This window comes from Schistocerca americana, chromosome 3 (assembly GCF_021461395.2).
Source record: "Schistocerca americana isolate TAMUIC-IGC-003095 chromosome 3, iqSchAmer2.1, whole genome shotgun sequence".
NCBI classification, from domain to species: Eukaryota; Metazoa; Arthropoda; class Insecta; order Orthoptera; family Acrididae; genus Schistocerca; species Schistocerca americana.
The window spans coordinates 933092875-933110230 of record NC_060121.1 but is presented as its reverse complement, the minus strand read 5'-3'; the positions used below and the strand labels follow the sequence as shown (position 1 = coordinate 933110230).

General features: G+C 41.8%; 1 protein-coding gene across 2 annotated transcripts in view; it reads left to right on the top strand.

The window, feature by feature from the left end:
* The window catches only part of LOC124606267 (centrin-1-like), a 136471-nt gene that overhangs the window by 111575 nt on the left and 7540 nt on the right, over positions 1–17356 (top strand). For both annotated transcript variants that reach the window (XM_047138246.1, XM_047138247.1), the window contains exon 4: positions 11232–11416. In XM_047138246.1, coding sequence (XP_046994202.1) covers positions 11232–11416 — 185 coding nt within the window. The remainder of the gene's footprint in view (positions 1–11231; positions 11417–17356) is intronic.

Below are 17356 nucleotides of genomic sequence, written 5' to 3'. Positions count from 1 at the left end.
TTGATGAAACTACAGACACTTGTGGCCGTACATTGCAAATTTAATTGTTGGTGCTTTAAAAGAAGAGCATTCTTCCTCCTATTTAGTGGCTTGCAAAGAACTTGAAAAAGTAAATCATTCTATGATCACCAGATTTGTGAATGAGGGTATTAGAAAAAATTTTAAGAATCTTCTGTAGATGAAATGGTGTTTGTGTTTATTTCAGAGGGGTTGGGGGTTGAGTTTGTGGGATTCAAGGGACCAGACTGCTACGGTCATTGGTCCCTTTTTCCAAAACTTCAAACACCCACACAGAATAAAAACAAACAATGGATATGACAGCAGACAACACAAGACAAGAAAGACGCAGACAGAGACCAGACAAAAGGAATTAAAATGACACAGAGTGTGACAGTGGTTGGCCGACCATAGAGACAAAAAAGGAAAAGCCAACCACCTGGAAACACACTAAAAAAAACTCAGTCTAAAATTGTAGACCAAAGGCCAGACTCAAAACAAAAAAATGATGAACACTCAGATTAAGTGATAAAATCCCCCTGCCAGAATAAAATGCAAAACTAAGCCTGCCATGGCAGGGTCATCTGTTAAAAGGGCAGGGAGCATCTCAGGCAGCGCAAACGACTGCCTGAGCACAGCTAAAAGGGGACACCACAACAAAATGAGGACCACCATCAAAACGGATCCACAGCGACATAGAGGTGGGTCCTCGTGGCGCACTAAGTGGCTGTGCATCATCCGTGTGTGCCCAATGCACAGCTGGCAGAGGACAACAGACTCCTTGTGAGAGACCCACAAGGAGGAGTGCCACGCACCGGTAGCCTCCTTGATGGCCCGAAGTTTGTTTGGTGAAGGCAGGGCACGCCATTCTTCACCCCAGGTGCGAAGTACATTCTGCCACAAAACTGCCCTTAGGTCACTCTCCGAAAGCCCAATCGATAAGGCTGGTGCACCGACAGCCTGTTTGGCCAGCATGTCAACACGTTCATTGCCCGGGATGCCGACATGACCAGGGGTCCACACAAAGACCACTGAGCGGCCGCAACGGGCAAGAGTATGGAGGGACTCCTGGACAGCCATCACCAGACGAGGGAAACACTGGTCGATAGCTTGTAAACCGCTCAGGGAGTCACTACAGATAACGATGGACTCACCTGAGCAGGAGCAGATATACTCTAGGGCATTGAGAGATGGCGACCAGCTCAGCAGTGAAAACACTGCAGCCAGCGGGCAATGAGTGTTGTTCGTAATGGCCCCCTAGAGTGAGAACATAACCGACACGACCAGCAACCATCGAACCGTCAGTGTAGACAACACCAGAGCTCTGATACATGGCAAGGATGGAAAGAAAGCAGTGGCAGAAGGCCTCAGGAGGGACCGAGTCCTTCGGGCCCTGTGCCAATTTGAGCCGAAGGCATGGGCATGGCACACACCACGGGGGTGTACGCAGAGGGGCCCGAAAAAGAGATGGAAGAGGGAAAACCCCAAGCCCGGAGAGAAGCTCTCTGATGGGAACTGCGATCGCACAACCCGACCGGGGCCAACGTTCTGGGAGATGGACGACAGACTGAGGGAACAGGAGACGATAGTTGGGACGCCCAGGCAAGCTACAAACGTGTGTAGCATAAGCAGCCAGTAAACGTTGGTGCCGTAACCGCAGTGGAGGGACACCTGCCTCCACAAGTATGCTGTTCACAAGGCTGGTCCGGAAAGCTCCAGTGGCAAGTCAAATCCTGCTGTGAAGGATGGGGTCCAGCACCCGCAACACAGAAGGGGATGCTGAACCATAAGCCAGGCTCCCATAATCCAGACGGGACTGAATTAATGCCTAGTAGAGCCGTAAGAGGGTAGACCAGTCGGTTCCCCAGCTGGTGTGGCTCAAGCAACGCAGAGCATTAAGATGCCACCAACACTTCTGTTTAAGCTGCCGAATGTGAGGGAGCCAAGTCAACCGGGCATCTAAAACCACACCCAAAAACCGATGGGTCTCCACCACAGCAAGAGGTTCACTGTCAAGATAAAGCCGTGGCTCAGGGTAAACAGTGCGGCGCCGGCAGATATGCATAACACAGGTCTTGGTAGCCGAAAACTGGAAGCCATGTGCTACAGCCCAAGACTGCACTTTGCGGATGGCTCCCTGCAGCTGACGTTCGGCAGCTGCAATGCCAATGGAGCTATAGTAGAGGCAGAAGTCATCAGCATACAAGGACGCTGAGACAGACGTTACCACCGCTGCAGCGAGCCCATTAATTACAATTAAAAACGGGCAGACACTTAAGACAGATCCTGCGGTACCCCATTCTCCTGAACTCTGGGGGAACTATGGGAGGCCACAACCTGCATGCAGAAGGTACGATGCGACAGAAAATTTCATATGAAAATCGGCAGCGGACCACGAAGACCCCAACCATGAAGTGTAGAGAGGATGTGATGTCGCCATGTCGTATCGTATGCCTTCTGCATGTCAAAAAAAACAGCAACGAGGTGCTGACGGCAGGCAAAGGTCGTACAGATGGCAGACTCCAGGCTCACCAGATTATCGGCGGGCCTTGTGAAATGAAAGGCTCCGACATTCCAACCACTCTTTCAGGAAGCAGAAGCCCAGTGGGTAATTTGGAGAAGCAGAACTCAGAGCAAAATGCTCTGCTAAGTGGTTTGCAATTATGTCGGAGTCAGGACAAACTCCTCCATTAAGTGAGAGCACGGGGACGCTGACAGGGGTCCGGTAGCCATAGAGGCGCCTAATCTTGGCCCAAACCTGCAATGGAGAGATATGGAGGCCAATGGTGGAGACATACCTTTCCCAGCACTTCTGCTTGTGTTGGCAAATGATGTGGCGGGCCCGCGCACGCAGCTGTTTAATGGCGATGAGGTGTTCTAATGAGGGATGTCGCTTGTGACGCTGGAGCACCTGCCAGTGATCTTTAACTGCCTCAGCGATCTCAGACGACCACCAAGGCACAGTCCTCCGCTGAGGGCACCCAGAAGAACGGGAAACGGCAGAATCTGCGACAGTAACGATGCCGGTGGTGACCAAGTGAACCACCGCATCAATGGCTTCATTGGAAAGAGGCTCAATAGTGACAATGGAGGAGAACAAGTCCCAGTCAGCCTTATTCATAGCCCATCTGCAAGGACGCCAAGAATAGTGACGCTGTGGCAGTGACAGAAAGATCAGAAAGTGGTCACTACCACACAAGTCATCATGCACACTCCATTGGACAGACGGTTAGAGGCCAGGGCTGCAGATTGAAAGGTCGATGGCTGAGTATGTGCCATGGGCCACACTGAAATGTGGGAAGGCACCATCATTTGGAAGAAACCGCTGCAGTTCCACTGGAGGATGACATTGACCATGGCCAAGAAGGGCGTGAAGGGACTGAGGTGTCAAATTACGTTGCTGGGTCACCTGCTGCCACCGACTGAGTACCGGCAGGAGCGACATCCATCACGTCTGAGGGACCGGCGAGATCGAGGTCCTCAGCAGATGCAGGAATCTCCACCTCATCCTCAGATGCAGAGCTTGTAGGTAGCGGTGGAGTAGGTGCCACCGCAGATTCCTTGGTCTTAGGGGTCTTCAATTTCGCTTTGTCGCCCTGTTCGTTTGGTTGCCCTTGGTGGGAGGGCTTTTTTGAGTCAGTCTCCGGGACCGAAGAGGATCGCAAAGCTCAATGACCAGCAACCTGTGGCTTCTTCAGCCACTGGTGATTGTCTGCTGTGCTTCTGGTAGGAACCTAGGAAGGAAATGACCCAAGGGATCCCTTCCGAGCGAGAGAAGCCGAAGAAGACTTACGCTTCTCCGGCTTAGAAGTAGGGACTGGTGTCACCGGTGGTTGAGGGGGTGCTGCTCCCGAGGCAGGTGGTGCGGGAGCAACAGAGAGAGAAGTGGCCCCCACCATCAAGGGAGCAGGTGTGGTCCTCTGGCTCTGAGAGCTGACAGTATGTGGTGCAGCTATGGGAACTGTAGCAGGAGTGACAGTGGCAGCATAAGATGACGTCATGCATGCTGGATGAAGTTGTTCAAATTTCCGCTTAGCCTCAGTGTAGGTCAGTCGATCCAGGGTCTTGTATTCCATTATTTTCCGTTCCTTCTGTGGAATCTTACAGTCTGCCGAGCAAGGGGGATGGTGCTCTCGACAGTTGACACAGATGGGAGGCGGGCACGTGGAGTATCAGGATTGGATGGACGACCACAATCAGGACATATGAGGCTGGAAGTACAGTGGGAAGACATATGGCCGAACTTCCAACACTTGAAGCACCACATCGGGAGAGGGATATATGGCTTGACATCACAATGGTAGACCATCACCTTGACCTTCTCAGGTAATGTGTCACCCTCGAAGGCCAAGATGAAGGCACCGGTGGCAACTTGACGATCCCTCGGACCCTGGTGGACGCTCCGGACCTAATGGACACCTCGTCGCTCTAAGTTGGTGGGCAGCTCTTCTTCTGACTGTAAAAGAAGATCTCTGTGAAAAATAATGCCCTGGTGGACCATATTTAAGCTTTTATGTGGGGTGGTAGTAACAGGAACATCCACCAGCTTTGTACTTGCAAGCAAGGCTCGTGACTGGGCAGAGGATGCTGTTTTTATCAAGACTGACCATGGCCACATTTTGGACAAGCCCTCCACCTCCCCGAACTTGTCCCCTAAATGCTCTGCAAAGAACTGAGGCTTCACGGACACAAAGGATTCCCCATCAGCTCTGGTACAGATGATATACCGGAGTGAATACGTTTTCCTGTCATTCATAGCCTTTCGTTCCTCCCATGGTGTGGCCAGGGAGGGGAATGATTTGGGATCATACACGTTAGCTTTAAAGTGAGCCCTCGAAAGCTTAGAGACTGCTGGTGGCTGGCCACCAGCAGGAGATGATGTGCCACACTTCATTGCGTGTCGTCCTCCCTGATGCCACTTACTCCGACCAAGGGCCCTCCCCCCTGGGCGGTACCCAGCCACAGCAAGGGCCACCTGGCAGGATGACCATTGCTGGGAGTCCTGATGCCCCAGGGAGATGAGCATCTACTCCTTGGCATACGTGGGGAGTTAACAGTGCAGGCATCAGTAGAGTGATCCCTGTGTTGTCAGGGGGCTACAACCAACAGGGTACATGGCGGCCCCACCACAACGGACCGGCTACCGTGCTAGATATTAGGTGCAATAAAGTCCATGGTTGTCGCCTCTGCAAAAAGCAACAGTGCATAGTGGAAATTGCACCCAGGAACGTATCCTCACCCAAGAGATGGAGAACGAGCGGGACGGCGGCAATGCGATGACGATAAAGCTGTCTAGAGGTCCCAATGCACGATGGACAAAATGCCCCATGTAAGGCACCCTTCCACAATTGGCTCGCTCTGCGGAAGAACTTGGAAAGATGGAGGTCAAACCCAAGAGGGGACCATCACATATAGGCCGAAACATTTGAGACTCCTTTTAGTCACCTCTTATGACAAGCAGGAATACCGCGGGCCTATTCTAACCCCCGAACCCACAGGGGGGGAGGGGGGGGGGGGATTCAGAGGCTGCTTTCAACATCATCAAAGCAGGAAAAGCCCTCTGAGTGTTTTATCCCAATTTGATTCATGTGACGTGCTTTGGTCATGGAGTACATTGCCTTGCTGAAATACGTTCCACATTTTTGAATATAAATAAACGAATTTCATCCACAAAGGAAGTGTTTCTAAAGGCCCATGGTCTCATCAAGCCCTACAAAGAAAAATGTGCCTTTACCTCCCAAACCAATGGTAACTCATTGGGGTACATGAGTTGAAGCTGTGTTGTTTTACAATGAACATTTCGAGACCATTAGAGGGGTAGTAAATGACTTCGATAGTGCAGAGGCTTTGGCAGTTTGCCAGTGCAAGGAAGACATTGCTGTGATTATACCTGCAAGTGTTAAAAAGCTTGAATGAATCTATTCAGTTACTGAATATGGGGTGTACATAAAGTCCAGCAACACTTTCAATTATTTATTGCACAAGAACTAAACACTGTACAGATGTCATACATCTGAGAGAAGAGAAACTCCGAAAGTTTTTTTTTTTTTTTTTTTTACAAACATTCGATATGCGAACCATGAGTGACCAGGCAGACATCAATACCGTGATCAAATTCTTGCCATACCCATCCCAGCATGGCATTGTTGACTGTGGCAATCGCTTCCCGTATTCTCTCCCGGAGCTCTGCTACATCACATGGTAGAGCTGGTACATACACCAGATCTCTAATGTGTCCCCACAGAAAAAAAGTGAGATCTGGTGATTGGGGAGGCCATTTCATGAAACAGCTGTCCCCTTCTGTAGCACAGCTGATACAGCGATGTGGCAGCTCCGTATTCAGGTACCCACGAACTACACAATGAAAATGGGGTGGATCCCCATCCTGCTGAAAGGTGAATGGAGAGTCCGATTGCATTTGAGGCATCAGCCATTGCTGCAACATGTCCAAGTAGGAATACCCAGTGACAGTGCTCTCGGCGAAGAAGAATGGCCTGTACAGTTTTTGACCTGACAAGGCACAAAAAACATTTACCTGTGGGGAATCACACTCAAATTCAATGCATTTGTGTGGATGCGTTGTACTCCAGATTTGACAATTATGCCTGTTCACTTTTCCATTAGTGTGGAAAGTGGCTTTGTCGCTAAAAATTAAGTATCAACAGTGCCATCCCCAACCTCATTCAGTTGTTTCAACTGTGAACAAAACTCAAAACGCTTGCCTTGGTTATTGTCATTGAGCTTCTGCACTAACTCCAATTTGAATGGTTTTAGAGACAGCTTCTGTCACAGGGCTTTCCACACTGTCATTGGAGCCATTTCAAGTTCACGGGATGCACGAAGCACCGATTTCTTTGGACTCCTTGTAAATGTCTCTCACACGCGCTCCACAATCACTTCACTCACACTGGGATGTCTGCTTCTCTTTGCCGGGCACAAGCAACCCATCGTAACGAATTTGTTGAGGCAGTGGTAAATGGCCTTCCTTGTTGGTGGCTTTGTACCGTACTTGGTTCTAAACATCCTTTGAACAGCTGTAGCACACTTGTTTTTGTCGAACTCAAACACACAGAAAGCTCACTCTGCACCTGTACTTGCCTTGTTCACGACTAGCGCTGACTATTGGCAAATTACCAAACCATGCTGTGGCGGTATACTTTAAAAATCAAAATGACATACGTATGATATATGTACAATTTTTGGTACTTGTGCAATAAATAATTGAAAGTGTTCCCAGACTTTATGTACACCCTGTATAATTATTCTAGTGAACTACTCATCGCAACAGGTATTCCCAAGAGCACTTATAGAAAAGTTTGAAAACATTTTAAACGATAACCCAGACTTTGAACCCTTGTGCCAAATTGATGTTTTATTAATGGAATGGGTGAACGTTTACCAGAAACAATAAGTGCCAACATAGCACCCAAATTCAAATACTGCCAGTTACCTCAGTTGATGTAGAACGGCCCTTTTCTGCTTATAAAAATGTTTTGTGTGATCGAAGACACAATCTTACTACCGAACATTTGGAACAGCACTTGGTCTTTTATGTTTACAAAAGTAGAAACACGTTAAATAAATTGTAAATGATGATTGTGTGTTGTTTTTTAAATAAAATATTCGTTTTTGAGCATGCCCCTCTGCGTGCAATAGAAGAGGAACCTGTATATATTGATTGTTTTGCTGCAACTCACCCGTATCGCATCCGATTGTTACCAACAACAACAGCAAAGAAGGAACAATTCTTGAAAAACAGTGTGTGTCCCCAATTTGCAAATTTTTAGAAGATAATCCCAGAAAGGCCTTCTTCCTAACGTCTACCAGAAAGTATTCAGAAAATGGTATCAGTGTTCTAAATGTACCGATTTTCGCACAACCAGCGCTCTTCCTTATAATTGATATGCACAGGTTTGGCTCTGAGATGTAATGCACATGTTAACTACCATGTTTTGCAATTATTTAATCTTGCATATTTCGACACTTTTCATGCATTTTTAAATATTTTTCATGCATATCTGCATGCATATTTGAAGGTTTTTATGATGCATATAATCCGATCTCCAGTTATAACTAAACTAATGGTGTTCCAAGTGGTGCTGTACAGGCTGCATACATTGCAGGATGCTGAAACATTGTAGGTTAGTTCACTAATCGGGGAACTCGTGGAGTATGCTGGAAAAACAAAACAAAAATAGTTCCACTTTCTGCCACCAGGTGAAAATATGGCGCTGTAACCAGTAAAAAATGCTGTCTGTCACTTTGTGACACATGTTGATTTATTTTGTGAAGTAACTGTTGGTATAAAGGTTTAAAAATGTTGAAGTTTTCCATACCAAACAATGGCTTTTGAGAAGAAAGACTTTGCACTGCTGGTAAAGTTGTTTTATCGGAATGGCAGCAATAGTGGAACTGCATTGCAGGAAAATCACTGACAAACAGTTGTAAAGAGGCCCTAACTAAATAAGTGGACTAAAGAATATGATCAAGATATTTGAAGAAAAGCATGAATTACATGGGAGAGGGCGGTGGTCCTGTCCCATGACAGTTGTTGATTAAGTTGCTTTAGCTATCGCTGACTGTGCAGCACATGCCTCAAATTCTGCAGCCAGTGCTTGGGCTGTGTCACAGGAATTCTCTCCCCCCTGGTCAACAGTTCAAAAGATTTTGCAATGCATTTTACACTGGTATCCTTACAAGATTCAGAATGAGCATAAAATGAAGCCCCAACATAGGCTGCAATGCTGTGACTTTGCCCTTCATTTTCTGCACGCATGGAAAGGGATGACTTGTGGCTGGGAATATTCTTTGGTTGGGCGAGGCACATTTCACTCTGCATGGTGCCATGAATACACAGGACTGTCGCATATGGAGTTCTATATTTTGTGAGGAACACCCATGGACTTCAACTTATGTGACTGTGTGGTGTGGTTTCACAAGCTCCTTCATTCTTGGCCTGTTTTTCTTTGAGATGGCACCTTGTAGGCTTGCTAGGTGTACAGTGATATCTGCATGTTATAAGGACCTCCTTGTGCAACACATGACTCCAGCTTTGCAAGGAATGCAACTGTGTCCACACCACTATTTTCATGCAAGATGAAGTGACAGCTCATTTTGCTTGCCAGATGAAACATTTGCTTCAAGAAACCTTTGGTAACAACTACATTATCTCTAGGCAGTTTCAAGATGTGTGGTCTGCTGGATAAAAATAAGTCCAAGTCAATTGTGGTTGTGGGCTGTCTGAATGATTGTATCTATCAAGGATAATGTCAACATATCACTCTAATTACACCAGATATGAACTGAGCAACTGACGAGCATGCTGTATTCCAGATGTAGCATGTTGTTGAGTCAGAAGACTAAGGTGAACACATGTTATAACTTGTGATCCTATCCTAATAAATGTGCCAGAACCAACATTATCATGTGTTGATCATTCCTCCCCCGTCTCTTCCACCCCCATCACATTCTGACTGCTTTCAGCACCATATTTTCTACTGGAGGCAGAAAGTGAATGTATTATTTCTTTCAGCATACTCCATGAGCCCTCCAATTAATGAACATACCTACATGTTTCAGTGTCCTGTACTCCCGCACTTGGTACACCATCAGTTTAATTATAACCACCTGGAACAAGCAGACTGCAGCAACAAGAGAGGAAACTGAATGACTTGTGCAAAGCTACACTGGAAGAATTAAGATCTACTTATAATAAGCAGGAAAATAAAAACTATTTCTGGTGTTTTTTAGCTGGTGGTAAAGGTGGTACTACTAATCACTTTCACAAAAGGCACATCCACAAGCTGCTATATGAGCACTGACTTACTGAACACTACTGTGCAGCACACAGGCAGACGACTATTTATCACCGAGCGAGGCGGTGCACTGGTTAGGACACTGGACTTGCATTCAGGAGGGTGACCGTTCAAACTCATATTCTGCTTGATGCATAAACAGAGTCTCTTTAAGGTTAAACATTGCTGTGTGTCAGGCAACTAGCAGGAATCTCCAGTGCCTGAATCTAGATAATTTTTACAACAAAACGCTACTGAGAACTTATGCATATTAATTAGACTTCATCAGAGTAATAAAAAAATTCAGGATTAAAAGAGGAGATAGGCAAGGAGATTCCTTTTGACTAACATTGTTGATAGCATCCAGAGTAACTGGAAACAAGAAGAAATACATGTTACTGGGAAATACCTGAATTATGAACCACATTTTGCTGATGATATCGAGCTGTTCATCTCTGCTGCAGATAAGTTTCAGCAACGGGCAAAAGACTGCACTGGAGCAAATTTTAAAGCAGACCTTAAACACAGCCTTGATAACACTAGAATGATTTATAATCAACACAATGAAAGAGAATAGTACAAATTAGCAATGAAATTATTTAACCAGTTGCTGAATTCATGTATTTGGAGCTGCTGAAGACAACAAAGGGATGGACAACAAAAGGAATAGACTGAGAAATAAAACTGGCCTGTAATGTTGACAATTTAAATTACCAGTCTGAACTGTAAAACATGGATTTCTAAAGAAAAATCTCAGCTATTTTAATGCCTTTGATGCAGAATATGTAATCTGAATATGGGATCTTCAGGTTCATAAATTCTGAAAATCCTGGTGAGTGGGGGGAGTTTGCTTTGTTGTCAGCTGAAAGCTCTTTCATAGTAATTCTCCACTGTGAGATAAAATGATGTTTGTTGAGGGTTAATGTATGGTGGAACTATTATGTATTAAGTATATGGCAAATAATCTTCAGCCTTTGCATGTATAGATCCTGAAGACACCACATAGACAAAATTTATTAGATTGTCTATCCTTTCAACATCCTTCAATGAGTGGAAAAGTAAGAAATCATAACAAATGCCATTACAGAACATACTGTCTGTGACATATATTAAAGTGATTTGCATAGTATAAATGTGGTAAACTCTGGAGACTATTACGATCTATCCTTTCATTGTGTAATAGTAATTTAATTACGCCAAATGTTCATCATTGTTTATGGTTATATAAGAGGGGACCCCCCCCCCCCCCCCAAAAAAAAAAAAAAAAAAAAAAGAAAAATCTGAAATTCTCAAAAACAGAGCTGATACTTCAGACACTGTTACTCATTAAGCTAAACTGTTACATTATGATCTTTAATTTTCTTTAAAATCTGTTTGTGGAAATATATTTTTTCGTTATTCTCAACACTAATCAGGTAAACTGCTGTATTTTTCTTTTAGGTTACTTGTCATTCAATGATTTCCTGTTGTTTGTTACAATTAAGATGTCTGAGACTGATCCAAAAGATGAAATTTTACGAGCTTTCCATCTGTTTAATGATGATGAAACTGGAAAAGTTTCTTTAAATAATCTGAAAAGGGTTGCTAATGAACTTAAGGAAGATGTTACAGAACAAGAACTTCAGGTAAAATAATTATAATACAAAACCAAAAGCGAATTAAAAGTATATACATTTTAATTTTTTATTCAACAGTTTATCTGATTATGTTTGTTGTAAACATACATCATTCTTATGGAACACAGATAAATATTGTTCTGTGATTTAAAAAAAAATACTGTGGCCATATGGAGATTAGATAAGCAGTAGGAAGCAAATAGTAGCCATTCCATACATCTGAGGAAGGATCAGCTTTTTTCTAAGTAGTATTTTTCATTATAGCTTTACCATGTAAAATTTAGCTTGAATAAGCACAAATAGCAGTTCATTATGATGCAATTTCTAACAGCTGCTTCAGATTGTTAATGAATATCTTGGCTTTTCTACGAGAGTGGTTTGAAACGTTCTCAGAACAGAATATAATAAAAGTACTTACATCACTGAAACTTTTTTATTTTTCAATATAGTCTCCTTGTAGATTAATGCACTTGATCTAACAATATTCCAGTGCCTTGATCCCATCTCAAAAATGAGTTTCCTCAAGACCTGCAAAGTAGTTGTCAATTCCAGCTATCAATTCTTTGTTTGAAGTGAATCTTCGTCCACCAAGAAAAATTTTCAGTTTTGGGAAAAGATGGAAGTCTTACAGAGCCATATAATGTGAATAAGGCCAGTGTGGCAACAATTTATACCTTAGTTCATGTACTTTTGCCATGGCGACAGCACATGTGTGTGGGTGCGCGTTGTCTTGATGGAAGATGACTTTCTTCCTTGCCCAACCTGGCCTTTTTTTGCATATCTTGCATTTCAATTTGTCCAGGAGGTTAGCATAGTATTCTCCAGTAATTGTTAGCCCAGTGGGGTGATAATCTACAAAAGAATCCCCTTCACATCCCAGAACACTGATGCCATGACCTTTCCCAATGAAGGAATTGTCTTTGCTTCCTTTGGTGGTGGAGAATCAGCTTGTTTCCACTGTTTTGACTGTTGTTTTGTATCTGAGGTATAGTAGTGCACCCACATTTCATTTGTGGTCACAAACCAGCTCAAAAAATCTTGTTTGTTTCTCCTAAAATGGGCCAAACGTTGTTCCGATATGTCCATTCTCTTGCACTTTTGATCCAGTGTCAAGAGTCGTGGCACCCACCTCGCAGATAATTTTTTAATTTCTAATTCTTCAGTTAAAATGTGATATACCGTTTAAGATGACATCTGGAAAGCAGGAGCAATTTCAGGCACTTTCAATCGGCGACCCTCCATGACCATTTTGTGAACTTCTGGAATGATTTCTGGAGTAGTGACATATCTTGGCCTTAGCGGATCATCATCTAAGCTCTCCCAACCAAAATTAAAATCATTTGTTCACTTTCGCACAGTTGAATGTGAAGGAGCGGAGTCCGCCAGTGTATTCTGGAAACCAGCGTGAATGTCCTTTACTTCCACATCTTTCCTTACGAAGTACTTAATCACTGCTTGAATCTCGATTTTTTCCATCTTTGCAAATCACTATGTGGGAACAAAAACAGAGCCATATCACTGCCATAGCTCTATTCCAAGAGCACTGATGTGGCTTGTGTTTACAGGCAACAGTCCAATGAATATTACACGAACAACTCGTTGCGGTAGTGCTGACCTCTCGTGGTCATTCTGAAAGCTTTTCAAACCATCCTCATAGGTTCCTGGGAGTTCTTATTTGTTGGATCATCAAAAAATTATGAATGAAGAATGGTGACTTGACACTGAATAATCAAACTTCAAAACAAAAGGGGTGGGAAGGGAAATGTGAGAAAATGTTATACACAAAACTGATTTTTATTTTGTCACGTTTGATTACATTACATGCAAGTGTGTGCTTGTAAAATAGAACACGTCAACGTAACCTAATATCTTGTTTGTGTTTGTTTGTGTGTCTATCGACCTGCCAGCGCTTTTGTTCGGTAAGTCACCTCATCTTTGTTTTTATATATAACCTAATATCTTAAAACATTTTGCCTACATATTACAATATAAAACATCAAATTGGCAATAATGGTAGAATGTTGCATACATTTTTCTCTCAATTAATATTTAGGTGTCAAAGATATTTACATACAACATACTACAATATTTTCTAGTGTTTACAGTACATACATACAAATAATAATAGCATTCATCATTCTTTACACATATACGCTTCTACACTACAAAACTGTTTTTCCCTTAAGTAATGTTTTAGTAGTTTCTGGAATGTCTTTTCACTCATACTATCCTGCAGTCTCTTAAGAAGCTGCTTTACCAGATGTACACCATAATATCAAGGACCTTTTTGGCAACTCTCTGTAGGTGTACTTTACTTCTCAGCTGGCCTTTATTTCTTATTTCACATGAATGGACATTGCATTTTTTCTAGTAATGCATTGCCTTTGATCAATAAAATTATTGTTCTGTATATGTACATGGATGGAAATGATAGTATTTTTAGATTATAGAAGGCAGTTCTGCACGAATCCATTCATTTTTTATTCAAGATGGTCCTAATAGTCTTTTCTTGCAACACTTTTGTTGCTGCTGGAGTTTTCAGTTTTCCCAAACAGTAATTCTACATTATAAGTATGGTTCAGATAGAGCATAGTACGCTGTACACAGAAGTTTTTTGTTAGCTTAATGCGCAAGCTGTTTCATAATAAATATTATGGTACTTCATTCACAACACACAATGTGTATATGTTGTTTCCATTGGAGCTTATTGTCAACTGTACTTTCCAAACAATTTTTAGAGGTAACTTCTTCCAGTCTTGTTTCATATATGAATGAGTGCCACAAATATTGTCTTTTTTTAGATTTATGATTAAGTCATTCTGTATGAGCCACTGTACAGTGGTACTGCTGACATAAAGGTGCTTCTTTCCTGTGTTTGCACGTTCTCTTCTATATTCACTAATGTCATTTCATCAGCATACAGATTTTTTGATCCTTCCCACTGACTTCAATATTGTTTACAAATAGGTTGAACAGAAGTGGACCAAGTACAGATCCTTGAGGTGCGCTGTACTTATCCTTGATTTCAGATCTGCATCCAGAATCTGTTGTCATATAATGTGTCTTGTTATTCTCATGTGATTTTATCCACTGCACTGCATGTGAACATATGCCATAGATTTTAAGTTATTCAGTTAGTGCTGTATGGTTGATAGTGTCAAAAGCTACAGACAAATCCAGAAACATAGCAAATACAGAGTTTCTCTTATCTAATGCATCTATGACAGATTATGGTAGACTTGAGACTGCACTTTCAGTACATTTCCCTTTTTGGAAACCATGTTGTGCTGTAATCAGAAAACTATGTTCCTCTAGGAATGCAGTCATCCTACTGTGCATGAGCATCTCTTATTTTTGAGAAATGAGAGATTAAAGATTTTGTCTATAGTTAGTTGGGTTGTTTTTGTCACTCTTTCTCTGAAAGAGGTTCTATTATTGCTTTGTTCACATGCTTTATTAGAGAATTTGATATTTCGTAATCTCCTGCAGGCTTCTTTGATTTTAATTTCAGAATTATTTTTATGATTTCTGTTTTTATCAATGGTTCCAGGAACACTCAGTGGGATGGTTTCCCAAGTGTTCTAGGATGCTTTGATCCCCGCTGATATTTTCCCTCCTTTAAATTTTGTACAGCTTTTATAAAATTGTTGTTGAGCATATCACTTATTTTTGTTCCAACTGTAACTACATTATTCTCAGTTCTCATTGACTTGACACAATTTCTGTTATTTACACTATTTTTGACTCCATTTTTCAGTGTTGATTATGTCCCTCATTGTTTTACTTTTATTATTTGTATTTGCTATGGCTTGTTTTCTGAACTGGCTTTTGCTTCTCTTATTAACTACCTATACTTATTCTGATACTGTGTATATTCCCTGTCTTCAGTAATCCATAGCCTATTGTGACCTTGATTTTTCTGACAGGTCATTTTGGGGAACACTGTGCAAAAATGGTGCATTAGTGAGTTAAGAAATGCAACATACTTCTCATTGTGCTTAGTGCTTGCAATGTTGCAGTTGAATCTTCTTTCCTTGGTGTTATTTTAAAATTGTTCAGTTTTCCAGATTGATGATCCTCTGAGGTCATCAGTCCCCTAAGACTTAGAACTACTTAAACCGAACTAACCTAAGGACACCTTGTAGATTTCCTTAAAGACTCTCTCAATAAGAACTTATTTGAGTTAGTAACACCATCATTCAACTTAATTCACACTGCAAAGTTCCCCACTAGGGTAGCCAACTGCTTACAAACAGCCATTGATAATATCTTTATAGAAAAGTCCAATGAACAAAATTATATTACAAAACCAATAGTCAATGGCCTCTCAGATCATGATGCAGTTCCTTCTGTTAAATGTTAACACTGAACAGGATATAAAATCTGTTAAATCAGCTCAAGAGGGTAATCAATAAGCCAAAAATTGATTATTTTAGGACACTCCTCATAGACATTCACTGGAGTGATGTTTATAGTGCTCATGCCATTAATGAAAAATATAACACTTTTGCTAATAAAGTGTTTACCTTATTCAAATACTGTTTTCCCCAAAAACTTACCAAAGTTAGAGCAAAGCCTACAAAGAAGCCATGGATTAATCAAGGAATAGGAGTATGTTGTAAAACAAAAAGAAAACTGTATCTGTCAATCCGAAACAGTTCCGATGTTGATGCTATAGCACATTACAAGAAATACTGCAAAATATTACAGACTGTAATACGGACATCAAAGCAAATATATTACAAGGAAAAGACAGTCATATCAGATAACAAAATAAAGACAATATGGGATATAGTGAAGGAGGAGACCAGTAGAACCAGACATGAAGAGGGACAAATAGCATTAAGAGTAAATGACACATTGGTGACAGATGTGTATAGTGTTGCAGAACTTTTTAACAAACATTTCATAAATATTACTGAAAAGATGGAGTTGTCAGGTTCTGTCGATGCTGCTATGAAATACCTCAGGCCAGAAATTTCAAGTAACTTCCATAATATGAATTTGACCCTAACTACCCCAGCAGAAATATTGTTCATCATAAAATCTTTAAAATCAAAACCATCTAGTGGGTATGATGAAATATCAACAAAGCTAATTAAAGAATGTGATTCTGAGTTAAGTAACATATTACGCTATCTGTGTAACCAGTTGTTTATCAGTGGAATATTTCCTGAATGGTTAAAATATGCTGAAGTTAAGCTGTTTAAGAAGGGAGATACAGAAATAGCATCAAATTTTCATCCAATTTCACTTTTGCCAGCCATTCTCAAAAATTTTAGAAAAAGTAATGTACAATCAGCTTTATAACCATCTTACCTCAAATAACATACTGTCAAAGTCACAGTTCGTATTTCTAAAGGGTTCTGATATTCAGAAGGCTATATACGCTTACAGTGATAATGTGCTAAATTCAGGCAAATTGCAGGCAACTGGTATATTTTGTGATCTGTCAAAGACATTTGACTGTGTAAATCACAATATCCTTTTAAGTAAATTAGAATATTATAGTGTAACAGGAAATGCTCAAAATGGTTCAAATCTTATATCTCTGGCAGGAAACAAAGGGTGTTATTAGGAAAGAGACATGTATCAAGCTATCACGCATCATCCAACTGGAAACTAATTATATGTGGGGTCCCACAAGGTTCCATTTTAGAGCCCGTACTTTTTCTTGTGTATATCAATGACCTTTCATCAGTAATATTACCAGATGCCAAGTTCGTTTTGTTTGCCGATGATACAAATATTACAATAAATAGCAGATCAAGTGTAGTCTTAGAAAGATCAGCTAATAAAATATTTGTGGACATTAATCACTGGTTCCTAGCCAATTCCTTGTCACTAAACTTTGAAAAAACACACTACTTACAGTTCAGAACTTGTAAAGGGTGTCCCATGAGTATATACTTAACATATGATGACAAGCAGTGTTAAATTCTTGGGATT